This window comes from Megalops cyprinoides, chromosome 9 (genome assembly GCF_013368585.1).
Source record: "Megalops cyprinoides isolate fMegCyp1 chromosome 9, fMegCyp1.pri, whole genome shotgun sequence".
NCBI lineage: Eukaryota > Metazoa > Chordata > Actinopteri > Elopiformes > Megalopidae > Megalops > Megalops cyprinoides.
In genome coordinates, this window is record NC_050591.1 from 19411234 (window position 1) to 19428641 (window position 17408).

A 17408-nucleotide genomic window follows, 5' to 3' on the forward strand; every position below is an offset into this window, starting at 1 on the left:
CCCACATATGTCGCCCTGGTTAAGAGCGTCTACCAAAGTAATAAGCAACTTCATAGACAATAGTAAACAGCAACATTAATGACAACAACAGTCATAATAATAACAGATTTTGCTTTTTATTAATTTCATCCAGTTTATTTTTCTCAGAGACAGTCGTCAGAGTCTATTTTTTATATAATACAGTAGCCTGGTTTAAGTACCTTATATACCAAGGAATATTACTCTATTACTTATTTCTGAAATATTGCTGAAAGTTTCATTTTATATTAAAAAGACTTGTCATCAATATACCATAATTGCAATGAATATACCAAACACTGTTTGCTTTAATCTCGATAAAACTCAATAAAATCTCAATAAAACAAATGGACGACCTCAAGCTACCTGAAGAAACGCAGGCTCGGCGCCAGGAGAAAATACAGAGCGGTGCAATTGCAATCCATGGGTGGGTTGCACATCAAGTCATAAATATGATGTAGACATCAGCCAACCCCATAGCATCGGGTCGGCAGAAACGCCATATTAGATTGTGAACTATATTAGAACTTAAGAGGTTGCAAACATCGAAACCACTATACTGTGTTTTAATTTGATTATAGTAACCTCTGTCGTTTCCAAAAGTAGTTAACTGACCCACAGGAAGCGCGTGTGTACTTTCCAGGGTCTTTGAGCTAGGTTTATTCCGCCCTCTATTGGTGTTTATGAGTTAGACACTTCATTTTGCCAGGGGACTACAGTAGCTGAAAAAACTTGTCCAGCAGCCAGCGACTTCCGTATACATGAGATAACAAGCAGACTGGAGCTTGCAACCGAAAAGTGAACATACCTATACCTATTACAAGCGGGAAATACAGCTAGGCGAGATACAATAAAGTTGTTTAACCCACAAAATAGCGTCCAAGGCAAGAACTGGAGGTGGAAAGCCATCGCACTGCAATGGCAGATCTCAGCGTTTCTCTATTCTTGCTGGCGCTTTTTGTGCTTCTGAGCGAGGTGACCAGGAGGACGGCCACGAAACTCTTCGCCAAGTCGGATTTTTGCATTTATCTTGTGGAAATCATCTCTACTTTTCAGCTGTGTGCCTGCACCCACGAACTGAAACTCCTGGGCGAGGTGGGCCGAATCGAGCCGCAGATTGGACTGACTCTCACGTACCTCATCTCGGTGGTCCACGCAGTGACATTCCACGGAGCGATTGGTAACCCCTCTGGTGCACTCGAACACGTTTATCGTAAAAGCCTCACCGGCAAGAGTGCCCTTGTAAGGATAGCATGTCAGTTTCTCGGCGCGGTGGTGGCACGCTCGGTCATACCCTACGTATGGGCTCTGGGACTCTCCGATCTGCACCTTAGGCACAAACTGTTCGGATTTAAATGCATCAGTCCAATTAACGCCACGCTACCGAAAGCCGCTGCAGTGGAGCTAGCTTGTGCGTTTGCCGTGCAAACCACAGTCACACACATGCAGAGTTTGGACGAGAAATATCGGGCCCATGCCGTGGCAGCTGTCATCACAGCCTTGGTCTATGCAGGTTTGTCAATTCCGCTAATAAATTGAGTTTTTGTCGTGCTCCGTTGCGTGGGCAAACGCAATAACAGTTAACCGACTGACGCAAATCTTTGCTGTCATTACATTTGAGTCGGTACTATAAGGTTGAAAAACTTACAACTGAATGTTCTCATTAGGTTACAAGATAATTATAGCGATGTGTGAATAGAGTTGGCCACGTAGTATGTTGTCCTTCAAAAGCAAACATGTGATTCATGTTCACCATGGCCCATATAGACCTAGTTAGTAACGTTTAGCTTCAGGCTGAAGTTTTTCAGGCTTTTACGGAGTATGTGGAATTTCAGAAGGGGGGGCGACGAATAGAAAATGAGACAGCATGCTACTAGTGACATCAACGTTATCGACATGGAAATTATGTTCACTGTAAATTCATCATGTTGCACTGTGTAACGGATAACGGGATATAATTTCATTTAATCCAACATTTATTTATTTGTTTATTCATTTATTTTCATAAGTCTGCTGAACTGCCCAGTATTTCATAATTTGAAACGGTGCCTCCTTTTCACCGGGTGCTGTGTTGTGTCGGCACTTTTCCAGGGGGTAGCGTTACCGGAGCGGTGTTCAACCCGGCTCTGGCCTACTCCACTCAGTTTCCCTGCAGCGGCCACACATTCGCCGAGTATTCTTTTGTCTACTGGCTGGGACCGGTTCTGGGTAAGGCAAACAGGAATCATAAGTTAATACCTGCTGTGGCAGAGTTACATGGCATTTCACTATTGACCCAATTTTGCTAAGCAGTTTATGACGTTTTACAGGACATGGAATCTTGGAGCAGGGCTTTCACAGGACCATTCCAAGTTGTTCAGTTTATGAATGTCAGTGGTGTCACTACAGATTGAGGTTCACCTTCAAGGAATTCATAGGTCAAAGGACCACAGAGCTGGAACAGGGAGTTGCTTTGGTCTCATGTTACTTTTCTAGCATACAGGAGGAGTATGTATTCAAAATGTTTCTGTTTCCCCTTTTTCTCTGTCCACAGGCGTGACCATCTCATTATTGCTCTTCGACAAAGTTATACCAATATTGTCTGGGAAAAGCTTTTACCAAAAGGACCTGGAATTTCCTTTCTTTGAGGCTAAAAAGACTCTGTAAACAGCTAGAATTTAGCAGCCCTGATACTTGGCCAGTAATACAGGAGTAGTCTTGCCATGATACTTAACAACACTACATATGCCTCTTTCAGTGGTAGTATTCGTAATATCACACAAACCTCGCTGTAGTTTATTCACCTTGCCAAGAGTGGTGTAGATGTGGTACTGCGGCAGGGTAATGGAGTATTTTGTCAAACAGGGTCCTACATGATATTTTGAACCAATGTCTTACTAGCTACAGTATCCTGTATGAAACATGAAGTTAGCATGGGTTCCATGATACACAGAAATGTAGGCCATTGAAAGACAGAGAGGCAGATGTGGCATGTAGGAAGCAGGGTGCATTTCCTCTCACATTGTAGTTGGGTAGCTGCTTTTACAAAAAAATGTTCCTCTGTGGCAAATATGCAAACAACCTCTCATAGTATAACACAGTACACTTTAGCTTACATAGAGTATTCTCTACTCATGTGCTTCAGCAGAATCTTGGGAAGTTAAAACAAAAGATAGAAAATAACCAGCTAACATCTAGTAAAGTTATAAAAAGGGAAGCAACTCTACAACATATAACAATATCCAAGAAAAATGGTAAACTAAAAAAAGGTGAGTTTGGATTTAAATGCACACAGATTTAACATTACCTCTTTCTGACTGAAAGGTATGAGATGGGAAGAAAAAATGACATTTCACAAGGTGCAATGAAGGACTTAAACAGTCATTTAATTACCTCATGGGAAGCCAAGGAGTTGTGTTGTATTAATTACTACTCTCCGGCTGCTTTGAGATTGCTCTGGAAAAGTAGCATGGAATAACATTGCAGCGCGATAAAACTGAACTGGAAATCAAGAAAGTATACCTCAGCTTCATGATAATATTAGTATAGGTAGCTTAAAATAAATGTGTGTTCCATATGTGTATCATACTAATGGCTGAAAACAAAAAGCTGACTGTGATGATAGACATGTTGGTTATTTTTTGTGGGCACACAGATTATCACAAATGCACAATTTTGGGATGAATACCAAATAGTAATCAATGTTGATGCACAACTGTTGAGCCAGACCTGCGGTTTGAAATTTGTGTCTGTTCTCATTTTTTTCATCGTTCAAGAAATGCACATACTGAGAAGTCACAGGTTTTGTATTTTAAGTCATTAATCATTTGTATGTAAAGTTTTACTTTGCTTTTAGAAATTTCCCTTACATGTATGTAATTATGTCCTTATCTTACCAGCTTTTAACTGTCTAACATTCCAAAAAACATCTCGAATCGGCAATGTACATGCCTATGGTGAAGAAAGTGGCCTAAAAGACAGGTTTGGTATGAATGATGAAAATGATGATGAAAATGAAATAAGAAGTAACAGGTGCCTTGAATGAAGGGACTCATGAAGCAACTGGCCTGGCTTGACTGGAGAGTGCTGAAGGGTCGGTGTCTTTCAAGCCAAAATGTGTTTTTTTTTTTTTTTTTTACACACCAGTCATGTGTGTTACTGTGTCTTAATGTGATCTTTGCCATCTTCAGCTGTATTTTTATGGTGAGTCAGGTACTCCTGGTAATAAACAGCCAAATAACTCCGAACTGAAAGATCATTCAATAAATTGATCAAGTACCGCAGGGTAAGGCACCCATTTAAGTATAATGGATGCAAAGCCTCCAGGGAAATGGAATGATGAACATATAATAACATGTAATAATAATAACATAAATATAATAACACATAATAACATAAATATCAGAAGTAGAGATAAAGTGTGCTGCAGGGTGTTGAAGTACTGGATGCAGCTTTAGTTCTTAGCCATTCAAATGTTGATCACATGCAACTAAGGAAACCCAGATTGTGTATAAGTAATGTAAATGTGTGTAACAGCAGGTGGCTGACAAAACCCATGCGTACAAGCACAATACTGTACTGGGAATCCTGTTTCCAAAATATTAATAAAAATGGCCAAACATAGGTCAGTGCACAAATATACTTTCACAAATGCAATGCATAGGAGCAAAACAATGGATAATGCTGTTTTTTTTTAATCATTTCAGTTTTTTGAGAGTTGTTGATAATCTCATTAACATATGCTATTTCCCCACCGAGAGCACAAGTCCTTTACTGGAGATGCAGTGAGTCAGCTGTTTTTTCTTTCAGTGAAAAGGCATACTGATGTGTGCTCAACCATCTTGCTTAGTTTAGTACATACATTTATTAATGTTGATATTGGAAGAAACCAGAATAATGAGAAACATGCATAAGGAGAAGAATTTAGGGTTCAACTGAAACTGACAAATTTCAGCTGAGTGACAGTGCTAAAGTCCCCATTATTCCAATATTGATTCCTTCCCCACTTACTCCTGTGGAACCGAAAAATCACTACTATTGAGGGAGAAGAGAATGTGAGCAAACACAGGAGGGGGGTGACAGTCAGATACTGTTTATCACTAGGGAGGTTACACACTCTGCACATGCATCTCTCTCTTATGGCTGATAAAGGATTTCTGTTTTCGCTGAGACACTAAACCCATGGTTTGCGAACAATGGCATGCAGGCAGCCAAGGCAGAGTTCAGAGTGGTTGTCTGTGCTGGAAAGGACTGGGTCTGCTTTAACATGTGTATGTCAGTGTATTTTTGGATTTTCACAGCTGGCTACGAAGGCTCTGAGCCTCTGAATCTCGATAGTCATGTGAAGCTGTACAGCCATGACATGCCAAGACTTAAACAATTCCACCCACTCCAACCCCCCATCTATTTGTATGACCCTGTAAAGAGCTGATCTTGGCTGCCTGTGTTTTTCTGAAGTGTCAGAACCCATGACTGATAATCCTGTTACCATTGTCTTAGTAAAGCTTAAGTTGTTGAAAAATTCCAGCGGTTCTCTTTTGTATCTAATATGAATCAAACCTTGTTTGTTTCACAGAGATTTCTGTACAATGAAATCATTGCGGTAATCACAAGGTGCAAAGATAGGGTATCTTATGTTGCTTAAACAAATTAACAGGCCCAGAGGTCAAAGGGCACAAGTTTTCTCATGCCAAGGATATTTTTAATTTCTTGTTTTTCTCTGGTTTCCATTAGCAAAAGTGCTTTGTAAATACTTGGTATAGGCATTCCATCGGTTTTGGCATAACAAAGATTTACGTTTGACCCACCATGGAAAAAACGCAACAGAAGAAAAAGAGTAAGTAATTTTTACACATAGATGTGTACTGTTTCAGCAGCTAGTAGAACCCCACCATTAGGACCAATAAAAAGAAGCTTATCTAAAGATTCAAGAGACTTGGAACATAACGTGGCTAAAACCGACAATACTGAGCCTCACAGGGTCATACACAATAGTATTTCCTCGTTTAATGACCTCTCACCTCTACAGAACACGGGAACACCTTGTCAGGCATGCAAATTACCTATGAGTACATTTTCCTTTCACATGCAGCTATAGTGGAATATTTACTACAGTCGCCTGACCAAAACCTTTGTGGGGAAACAATCTGGTCGGTTGATGGGCACAAAATAAACCTAAACTGCTGGTATCATGTGACCATTGTTTTAAATGTGGAGCCATGACACCAAAAAACACCAAAAAAAAAAAAAAGCACATATCAATGTACATCCTTCACATTAGCATTGCAGTACATCAAAGTACATCATCCTTGATGTCACAATAAATTCTGTGGATGTAAACATATAATTTCTCAAGTTTGGTGGCAAAACCGATTGACAGATATAAAGCACTTAACATATTAAAGTGCTCTTTCATTTAATCATATTTACTGATTAATATCGTAACCTGTCATAATACAGAATTTCACACAAGCAATGACACAGGCTGTATCAACATCAGTCACAAAAAATGTCCTTGTCAGGTCAAGCGAGAAAACATGATTGATGGCCTTGGAAGTAAAAACAGGAATCTTTGGCTGAGGATGAAAAACAAATTCAAATCAACGTATTCTTCATTTACTCAAGAATTCAACCTTCTCTCTCTCTCTGCAACCAGCTTAGTGTTTGCTTGTTTTCCTTTCATTTTGACTGGGCCATGGTTCAATGCAGAGAACAGTGGTGTTTGTATTAATACTGATCAGTGGAACTTAAACCACACCCTTTCAAACCCTCCTTCCCATTCCTTTCCCGATCCCTCCTCTTTCCTAGACCCTCCGTTCCTCTCACTCTCTCTCCCTGAATCCCTCTTCTCAGAAGCAGATGAATCGGACCCTTTCCCCAGCCTCTTCTGCTTAGAAATAGTCAGATGGCAAGGCAGGAGATGGAGACAGAAAGGGTCTTTTTGTCATAATGAGGGGGAAGGAGGTTATGAATGATTTATGGCTCACTCAGCCGTGAAGGGAGAGCGAGAGCAGCATCAAGCTTTACTGCACAAAACCCCCCAGCCACCAGCATGAAGCCCACAAAGCTGCGGGAGCCAGCACCCAAAACCCCTTTACCAGGGCCTCACATTTACTGTACCGCTACTCAACTAGCAGATGAATGACATGACTGTGCCCTCCTGAGAACTGAGAAAAAAATTAACAGCAGTATAAATAAAGGATAACCTACAATCAAAGTGTATCATGTAACTGAGTAGAAAGCAAAGCTTCCTCTTAATAATGACAGTATCAAACCTGAGAGAGACCGTGGCTGGTGGATCATGGTGCTGACACTTAAGAAGTACAGCTTCCCCAGCTTCAGGTCAAGGACATGCCACTGTCCAGTATGCTGGGTCACTGCACCTCCAGCCCTCTTAAAAACACAAACTCTGAATTAAGCTCAGGCAACTGGTTCACACAAGGTGATAGTAAATACTACCCTGATAGACCGCAAACAAAACTTAAATTTATTCTGATTTAAATTGCCCTCACCACAGACCGGATGTGTAATATAACTCCCCAGAGGGTAGGACATGCAGATATCCATTACATACCTTTCAACAAGTAACAGTCAACATGAGAACAGGGAGATTTATGCATTATTCAAATAACAAATTCAATGAATCTTTATGCCTGCGCTTCACCCAGACATGCATAATAATTCACCAACGGCAAAAAACCTCACGGCCTAAACGTGCACATAAGCAGGCACACACACTCAGTTCTTCACTTCACCTAAAAACAGCACGCCAGCTTCATACAAAAACTATTTTTTATTGAACAGATCTCATACAAAGACATGTCACAGACAGGGAATAAGGCTGTCCAATGGTTTTCAGGTACCATAAAAAAAAAAAAAAAAAAAAAAAAAAAAACAAAACACCAAAATGTAAGAGTTATTCCAAGTACAATGTGGGGGGCTTATTGTACATTATCTCAAAGAGAACAATTAGCTGGTGAATGTTCAATGCTGCCGAAAAAGGGAAGGGTTTGGTCAAGTGCCTTGGCTGAGATCTCTTCGAGGGAATCTGCTGCCCGTCTCTGTCCGTCCTGCCCTTTGAGTGCTTCCATGTGCTGCAGACACCACCCTGCTGCATCTGCGAGGAAGGATCAAATTCACCCAGTGGCACTGCAAAAATCTGTCAGCAACAGCAGTGTGCTTGCCTTATAAGAAACTGAGTTTGATTTTAAACTGTGGTGGAGTGCGGTTGGTTCTGGTCAGGGGAGCACTCTGTCTGGGTTTCTGGACAGCTCTGGCTGCTGTGTGGATAAATCTATCACCAGCCATTCGTGTAAGTGCACTTTAACTTGAAACCATCCCAGTTGTGTGGATATTTGTTCTAAATCCGTCTTCCTCACCCGCAAACCAGAACACATCAGACCAAATGAGGATTACATTTTCAGAGATAAACGTCAGGGAAAGGAGGAGGCAATCTGAATGTTGCAGGCTCAAACCCCAGGTGGTGGCACTGCAGTTATTTCTGTGAGCTGGGCACTTAACCCAAATTGATTCTGTAAATACTCAGCTGTATAAATGGACACTGTAAAATGTAAGCCTCCGTGGACATGGGCTACTGCTAAGCAAATAAGTCACGTAATCCTCATCTAATATGAGCCCAACAGCACCCAGAGCAGTGCATATGATGCTGACAGTGCTGTCGGAAGCACTATGAAATCTACTTTCATAATAAAAATGGGAGGTCGGGAGTGAAGCTAGAGCAGCCTTGACTTTCAGTCCCAGGTAGAACACAGATATAGTACTCTCCAGGAAGGAAGCATTCAATGCTACAGGCCCAGTTTTAGGGCTGATTGTGATGCATTCTATACGAGGACCTCAGACTGGGCAAAGAAATAAAGATGAAATGGAAAAAGCAGGTAAGAGAGCCACTCCTCTTACCAGTGCTCCACGTCAGCATCCTCAAACTGTCCTGCCACCGTCGAAGCAGAATCCACCTCCATTCCATCTGGGGACAGGAGCGTAGGATGAAAATTCCCAAGCAAGGGTGCAGAATGTTGTCAGGGACTAAGGGTTCAAATCTTGGCTAGGAAACAACTAGCATCTCACAGCAAGGTGAATTCACTTGTATTCAAGTGCTCTAAGCTCTTGTTTGCCCCCTTGTGGAAGCACTCCTATAAAATGAAGAGGTGAATGTCTAATGTCTCCTCTATTCATTCTGCATAGTAAGTAGTACAAAATTCAGGATATTTTTTCATTTGACAGGGTGTATACCTAAGATTAGCAGGACTCACCCAATACTCCATTGTAAATGTAGCAAAATCCCCTAAAAGTCATGTTCTTGACTACACCGCAATGCTAACAATTTCCCCACATTTCCTACTCAAACCAGGTATTTTTAAAATGTAAAACCTGCCTCTATCAATCTGGCCAGCATATCATCATCCTGTTTAACCGGCTACATAAATTTCTCTGATAAATCCAGCTGTGTGATGAGCATTCTAGCACAAAGTGACTACAGTGTATTACATTGGTAGCTGTGGTTGAGGTGAAATGCAGTCCAGTATTTGCTGTTCTCAGACATACCCTCGAATTCTGCGGAGGTTTCGTCTGTCCTGACTCCAGCCATGTTGTACTGCTGTGCTACAGACTGGGCGAGCATGCCCTCCAGCCGCTCGAGCGTGGCCTGGCCCTCCGCAGTCAGGTGGGACAAGCCCTCCTCATAGGTGTAGAAGGAAGGGACGTCCCCCTGGCTTTGTTCTGTGGGGGCAAAGGGAGAAAGAAACAGGGCAGGTGAGAGACTGTCACATTGTGACATGTATAGACGTCCTGAATGAGAGTTTATTAGGCAAAAAACTGTGTAATATTTCAAAATGATGCTGCTGCAAGGTTACACGTGGAGCTAAAGGTCCCTGAAGTGCATTTTTAATTTCGCTTCAACAGCTCTGCTGAACCTTTTGCTTTTTGACCTCAGCCCTGGGTCGATGACAGCGAGATTGCTGCAGTAGTCTAAATTATTCACTCATTTACATCTGTGACTGCACGTTACAGATAACCAGGACCAGCCAACGTGACATAGTCCTGCAGTAATGGGTTCATGCTGTCAGTCAGTCATAAGACAACCAATCAAAAGACTGTTCTCCAAAATAAAACACAATGATTGGTTCAAGTTAGCGTGTCGCCGAAAATATGACAACTCTACTTATTTTAGGAAAGGTGAGGATTCAAGAATCCTATCAGTGCTGTTCAGGAACAATGAACAAGGCCTAGGGGACACACCTAGTAATCCTTTCAGCGGCTCCAGTGAAAACAGATGTATACAATTGGCTACAAACTGTGCCAAACGAATAAATGTCAGGCCCAAAAGTCACCTCTGATATAGACAGCGATTAAGGGAAAGGGAAGTGTCTCACCGGCTTCCTCAACATCGTACTCGTCCCCATCGAAGTCATCGTCCGAATCCTCATCCTCAGGGTCTGGGTGCAGGGCCTGGCATTCGCACATGGCAGAGAACATGGGCTCCACTGTGGTGGGATGCAGACACAACAGGACCATTGCAGCTGACTAAATTGCTCCAGAAAACCTATTTCTCCACTTTCCATGTTAATGTTTTCCATCAAGTTCAAATGTCCGCCTTCAAACTCAGTGTTGTCACCAGAGGGCAACCCCAGTTTTGAACGCAGCGACACTAGTTCGTGACGGGGGAGGAGGTGATGGTAACGTGAGATCAGTAAAGATCAAAGTTATGAATGCCACATGGTAAGGAAGACTAATATTAGGAAAAGGCAAAAAGATTCAGATGTCTGAACAGCATTAAGAGTGCAAGAGATGAAACCACAAAATGTACATGATGTTATAATTTTATGATGCAGTAACATGGTGACATTATATAACATCATACCAACAACAGTTAATGAACTTATTAAGTCTAGATCCCACAAAGGCAATCGCATTTGCTGTATCAATAGCTTTAAGAGAGATACTTGCACACTCACACACCCATATGGGACTGACACTTTAAGAATGGAGTGCTCAGGTTATTCCTGTCCACTCTCATCAGAATGTTTGCTTGGCAAAATAACCATAACATCAACTCCTCCCCACGTAAAGTGTAAAATGAAGAGTTCACATTTAAATAAGTATATGCGTGAAAAATAAAAACATTGACATAAGGTATTAAAACAGATTTTTTTTTATGTAGCCCTCTGGCAAAGACACTGGTAAATTCTGACTCCTACACTTGGCCACCCCTGAGAAATGGTACAGTCTTCACATCTCCAGGGCAGCAGGTGGCAGTAATCCACCTAGAGGTTAGATTACATGCCACTGCTGATACACTGTTGAAGTGACAGGACAGAATTGTTATAACAGCACTGCAACCTTACAGTGCTGTTGCGTTGGCTGGATTGCTGGAAGTGTTTTTCGTCACATGACAGTTTGTAAATGCACTGGACATTCACGATCTATACAATAAACCCTGCTGAAGAGTCTGGAGTGCTGCCTATAAAACCTGACACCATGTATACAAACATTTCTGTATGTATAAAAAAACATATCACATATGAAATTTCTTTGCAATCAGATGCATCTGTCTGAATATTAACTCTAGCCTAGCTTTTGGTAAAAGCACAGATTGATGGTGAGGTCCATTTACGTAGTCCCTTTTCTCCAATTTCAAGAACTTTCTGCATGTGGTGACTGAAACACAGCCATTTTACACCACAACCCTGACGTATCAGATGTAGTAAGAGATTTCAGAGGAGTCAATACTCTGAAAAGGGCACGAACCTTGATTCTATCCAATTCTTGACCGTAAATCTTAAATAAATAAATAAACAAAACCTTCATCAAATTTTCATAACTCACGTGCAGACTTATCGCTGGGCACGAAGCGAATCTCTGTGATGGGGTTTGAGTCATCGTCACTGTTTTTATCTTCATCGTCGTCATCCTCCTCCTCCTCCTGCTCTTCTTCAGCTCTCTCTTGAATTTCAGATTCCTCTGGAAAACAGCCAGCGCTTTTCTTTCAGTTTTTTGTCAGCACGTTTAGAGTTTGCTACAAACACACAAAGGCTGCCCAGAGTCTCTTTGTGGAAGAGAGCCTTTGTTCCTTTGTTTCTGTTGGAGTTTGACCAACCCATGAATTAGGCCAGCCACTGAAACAGAACTGCAGTAAAGAAAGAGAGAGCTAACAGACTGCTTTTCTTCACACAAATCAAAAGGTTAAACACAGCCTTCACGAAGATAGCTTTTTTTCATCAGTCTGTGCCCGGCGTCTACTTGACATGCATACAAAATCAGTGACAAAAAAAAGAATACTTAAAAAAAAGGAAAACTTAAGAGGGTAGGCTTTCCTTGTGTATATTTTATTTAATAAAAATGAGACCCAACACTTGAAAGAGGAGAGACGCCCCCACCCAAAGTTATCTCCAATTCCAGTCTAACAGCAGGCATAGTTCCATCCAATTACTATAACGAATGTCCAAGTGCAGATGGGCAAGGCTATGCTCTCAGTTTATCAGCTGTTTTGAGTAGACTGCCATATTCAGGGGCATACAGATCTTACGTAGCATATGCAGCAATAGTACAATACGTAGCAGCATGCATCATGGGGATTAAAGTACTACACCTTAGACTGGAGGATTGTGGGTGTGGGTTCAAATCCCACATGGGGGAAAGCATTTTCATTTGAGCAAAGAAATTTATTTCAGTACCTCCAGGAAAAATCTAGCTGCACACAAACAGGGAATGCACTGCACACTGCCTGGATATGGGGACACTCACAGATTACATTTTAATTACATTATTATTACATTTTAATATTATTATCATTATTATTATTATGATTATGATTATGATTGTTGTTGTTGTTATTATTAGCGTTATTATTCACGTTATTATCAATCACCCATTTATTAAGCCGGATAGCCATTAAAGCACTTACGTACATACTTACACAAAAGGAATAACAGCAGCACCCCATCTGGAATTCAGACCGACATCCTTCTGGCTAAAGGTCTAGACCGCTACACAGCATGTCGTTCAGTGACTGGAGAAATTGTTTTATATGCTTTTGGTGCCAAGATGAGCCCTTCTGGCTCTCGAGCCGCTGGTAGAAGGCAAAGAAAGGGCCCTTGGAAGAAACTCAACCCTGCCTGCCCTGTAGTGAACCACCAGCCAAGGTACTGAAGTATTTCATCAACACTTCACAAAACAACTGAAACACACAAAGCGGAACAGAGACAGACCTTCTAACAAAGTGGACCCTCAACTCCATACACACTGAATTATGGCTGCAGACATCTCCTTCACAGCACAGATAAGAAAAGCCCTGTGACTTTTTTTTAATCTCCATCCCTGTGGAGCTGGCACTTCTACTTGTTTGCCTGAATTGTCTTTATCTAACGTTTGAGGACTGGCGGGAAGCCCTGAGTGCAAAAATGTGCCTTTCTCTAGGTGAAATGCCACTGAACAGCAGACAAATGTGTAGGGACGCGGGGCTACTTTCAGATGGGTGGACACTCCAAGAGAAAATGGCCTCTTAAGCTCTTTCATCCTGGGAAAACTCAATCAGAAGCAGGGAACACAATCCCTCCAAAACAGTGAGAACAGACAAAACACCAAAAAGGAACAGCTGAACTAGCAAGCTCCTACATACATACAAAGCTTTGCTTCAACACACAACACTTTGTGTAATGGCACTGATGTCCTCTCCATAGATGCAAAGTAATTAAATGAGGCACAGCACTGTTTTAGACACTGCTAAACATATGCAAGCTGAACTCTTGTATCAAGAGGAATAGTCTTTATAAGCCAACAGTGGATGCCCATGAGACCAGAACCTCTACACTTCTGGTTATCATTGTGTACATCAATTCAGGACACCGCAGAAGTGTTACTGCAGAGCATGCCAAAAAAGTATGTTGCAGAAGACCTAGTAATTATATACCCATGGAGTACAGGATATAACATCTGGACAATGATCACAGGAGCCTGCAGACACCAGGCTCGTTTCTGTCGGAGTATGTAGGGTGGTTGTGCATCCTCACCGCTCAATTTAGCGTTCACCATCACATACAGGTGCTCCTGCGGGTAGGCGCTCAGGTCCCTCGAGATGGCATGGAGACTGATGGACGGGTACTCCAGAGAAAAACCCATTCCGGACCCATCAAACCACGATAAGCGACTGGAAAAAAATAACGGAAGCGACAAATAAAGCAAAAGCACTGTTATACAGTTAGCCGAGCAATAAAAGTAACTCTGATACTAAAAGTTACATGAATTACTAGACAATTGTCACTGACATTGCCAACTTAGCTGGATATACTGACGTTAAACTCTAAAATTAACCTGGCACAAATCTAATAAAAACTAGCTAGCTCAAACAAATCTATATGCTAAATGGATATCTAAATACGTTGTGAACAGCTGAGATTCACACTCCCGCATGCTTCGCTGGCTACAAGCGAGAGAAAGTGGAATCATGCGTAGTACTACATAGCTAGCTACCTTCGCTATCTCTGTTGCTCGTCTATGCTAACTTGCTCTATACTTGTTAACAAAACCTAGCCTCCTTATCCCAGAGGAGGGCCTGTTTGACCGGTACGAAAACTAACTTGCAACTCGGCTAACCACTGATAATTATCACAGTCTGGCTGGCTACCTAACAAACAAGCAAACGATATATTGCAAATAAACTCCTGGTGTGAGCAGCACTGAGGGTTAACGGGCTTGTTGGCGGAAGTAGTTAGCGTAAAGCTAGTCTAAAGCTCAAAGCATGACAATCGGTGTGCCGTTGTCAACACCGTGTTGAACGTTCACGCCGCGTTTTATCTGTATCCAGGTAACTACATAGCTATCGTTAATTTCAATTTATGAATGTTGTTTGATAGTTCTGCATACCGATTTCAGGATAGCTAGCTGCATAACTAATAGAAACACACATGCAAACTTAAATTGATTTCCCAAGGCAATGTAACGTTAGCTTAGCAGGATGGCTAGCTGTGGACACAGCGGCATACTTACGTCTCCGCAACGTAGAGCGTGCCTGTCCCGAGTCCCTTGCCGTCCAAGACCGCTGTGGTTTCGGCTTGTTCATGCCTTACGCCTTCGCTGGGAGGAGAAACGTTTTTCAGCAACACCATCGTTCAGACTCAGTTTGCTATAAAGCAGTTCTTCGTTTAAATCTGTCTTTAAATCTTTAAAACTGACAACTGTCGACTGACAACGACCTCGTTTTAACCCGCTAATTTACTCCACTAGAATTACACGGACGTCAGGAAAATGAAAACACAGCGTTGAAGTAAAACAAAACATACACTAGGTTGCTTTCAGCTAATGGTTAGAAAACTAGCGGCTAAACTAGTTTGTCAAATCAGTTGGAATGGTTTTTCTTGGAGCTCGTCACTGCTTATTTCTACAGTTGCGTCCCTCAACGTGCAGCCAACCCCGCGTAGCTTTCTCATTGACGTTTCCTTTTGGGCATCCCCGATGAAACTCAGTTTCGTAGAGCTACGAAAGGTTGTATAAAGTGCGTCCCTGATTACATCGCCATCTACAGGGGTGGATATATAATTACAGTTTTTTTAATCGCACACCATCCATCACTCGTGGTCCGGTAGAGGACGTGTAATACTTTTCAATTAGTAACGGCTTAAAACCTAGAATACCAGAGTATTCTCCGCCTGTCCATATGGACTCCAGTACACTAAGTAAATATTAATTATCCAGGGTTGTACGGGGGCCTCAATCCCCCAGCCACGACCTCTGGACATAATTAATGTCAGTCCTCCATAGCCCCTGCAGTAGCACTGGCAGAGATATCGGCCAGCTTTCATGTGTAAGGAAAGCAGACAGTTAAACATAGCTTAACACCTCTCCCACAAAAACGTTAACAACTATATCTCTCCATTTACAATATGTATTAATTGCCATATACATGTTATATCAATTAAAATACTGACCACAAATAAGCTTCTTCAAACCCTAGAGTTCAAAAAAGCATTTTACATCTAGTAAGTTTTGCTCAAGGAAAGCTTTTTAAGCCTTTTTTATTATGACAAATGTACAAGTCTTGTATCCATAAGAAAGAAGTTACAGCATGTTTAATAATAAAATGTTCTGCAAGAGGAACACAGACTATAGGCCTTGGTCTAAGGTCCACATTGTTAGGCCTGTGTTTTACACCTTAGTGAGACAACACTACACACAAAACATTGGCACCAATTTTTTCCATGTTTTTTTTTTTTTGTCTTTTTACAAACATAAGTTGTTTAAAGTCACAAAGCACAGGATGAAGTAAAAAAATAAAAGAATGAACAGAATAAAAGCATGAACACTGGTAAAGCAGCAGTTTGCATATTACCTTGTAAAATCCAGACTCATTAACATGGAATATAGAATAGTATGTCTATATTATATGTGGGATGTGTAATATTCTTCCTTTCCCCCTAAGGAAACCTTTGCTGCCTTTACTCCAAAATGTGTGTATATCCAGCTCCAACAAAATGACATTATTTTACAAGACTATTAAAGCAGCCACTTTTGTTTGATTCAGTCACTCTTGCCTCATAGCACATCTGATCTATAACAACAAACTGTCTACTTTGTGTGTATGAAGATTCTTCTCTGTCAATACACTGTACATACTTTGTATACCTTTGTTGTAACTTGCCTTATCCTATCTACAGTGCAATATCAAGGGATGAAGGACACTGCCAAATACAAGACAGGTGGAGGTTGTGGGATGATAATTTTGTATATTCTCAAGCAAGAAACATTTACTTTTTGCAGAATGATGCTGAATAACATGCCAGTACATTGTTTAACGTTACAAAAGTTGTGCAAATATCACAACTCACTACAAAATTATAAACAGTTGCCATCGTAAAGAATTGCTAATATATTTTTTCCATTTTAAAAAAGTTCCTAATATGTTACAGCATAAACTACAAATATACACACAATGTAGAGATATTGTTTTATTTTTTATTTTCCCAAATAATAGAAGTGTTTAGTTTTGAGACTGTACATTTGAACTGATTGAGGTTTGTGGAGTATTGGGAATCTCCTTCAAGCAAAGACCTAAACTCATCAACAGGCCACTACTTCCCAAAAGTTCGCAGTCGACAGACAAAGATGGTGTTTATATGATGACTGAGGCTTTAATTTACACTCCACTGCTCCCAGTTCAATGTCAGAAAAGCTGTGACAGTGGGAGCATGGAGTAGTGTTTACAATAACTTTCCAATACACTATACAACAAATGTGAGAAAGGGAAAAAAAGCACAGAAAGAAAGCAGTACTGAAGTATATATACACAAAATGGCAAAAGGGTGATCACCAAAGCATCTCAGACAACAATGCAAATGTCTGCCAAGTATGTGTATGCCCCCCCCCCATGTTGTATCTACAGGTTATTGAAGATATGCTATGCC

General features: G+C 41.2%; 2 protein-coding genes across 3 annotated transcripts; one reads left to right on the forward strand and one right to left on the reverse strand.

Annotated features, from left to right (window-relative positions):
• Positions 1-751: 751 nt before the first annotated feature.
• aqp11 (aquaporin 11) lies at positions 752-5433 on the forward strand. Its single transcript, XM_036536665.1, has 3 exons — positions 752-1531; positions 2110-2226; positions 2552-5433. The coding sequence occupies exons 1-3, from the start codon at positions 937-939 to the stop codon at positions 2662-2664; spliced, it is 825 nt and encodes a 274-aa protein (XP_036392558.1). The 5' UTR covers positions 752-936; the 3' UTR covers positions 2665-5433.
• A 2494-nt stretch (positions 5434-7927) lies between these two features.
• On the reverse strand, positions 7928-15440 carry clns1a (chloride channel, nucleotide-sensitive, 1A). 2 transcript variants are annotated; one of them, XM_036536961.1, is made up of 7 exons: positions 14998-15440; positions 14022-14158; positions 11839-11973; positions 10386-10496; positions 9559-9732; positions 8914-8980; positions 7928-8113 (listed from the first exon to the last, which is right to left on the reverse strand). In XM_036536961.1, coding segments are annotated over exons 1-7 (744 nt in total). In that variant the 5' UTR covers positions 15117-15440; the 3' UTR covers positions 7928-8112. The 2 variants fall into 2 exon arrangements, with proteins under 2 accessions (XP_036392854.1, XP_036392853.1); XM_036536960.1 differs by lacking the exon at positions 7928-8113 and having other exon boundaries at positions 8910-8980.
• Positions 15441-17408: the final 1968 nt, after the last annotated feature.

Excerpts from the sequence above, each read along its gene's own strand:
- clns1a (XM_036536960.1), bottom strand. The coding sequence starts at position 15,116 with ATGGTGTTGCTGAAAAACGTTTCTCCTCCCAGCGAAGGCGTAAGGCAT. Across the intron at positions 14,159-14,997 it reads ACGCTCTACGTTGCGGAGAC|TCGCTTATCGTGGTTTGATG; the intron begins GTAAGTATGCCG and ends ATTTTTTTCCAG. Across the intron at positions 11,974-14,021 it reads GGTGAACGCTAAATTGAGCG|AGGAATCTGAAATTCAAGAG; the intron begins GTGAGGATGCAC and ends GCTGTTTTCCAG.
- aqp11 (XM_036536665.1), top strand. The coding sequence starts at position 937 with ATGGCAGATCTCAGCGTTTCTCTATTCTTGCTGGCGCTTTTTGTGCTT. Across the intron at positions 1,532-2,109 it reads CACAGCCTTGGTCTATGCAG|GGGGTAGCGTTACCGGAGCG; the intron begins GTTTGTCAATTC and ends GCACTTTTCCAG. Across the intron at positions 2,227-2,551 it reads CTGGCTGGGACCGGTTCTGG|GCGTGACCATCTCATTATTG; the intron begins GTAAGGCAAACA and ends CTCTGTCCACAG.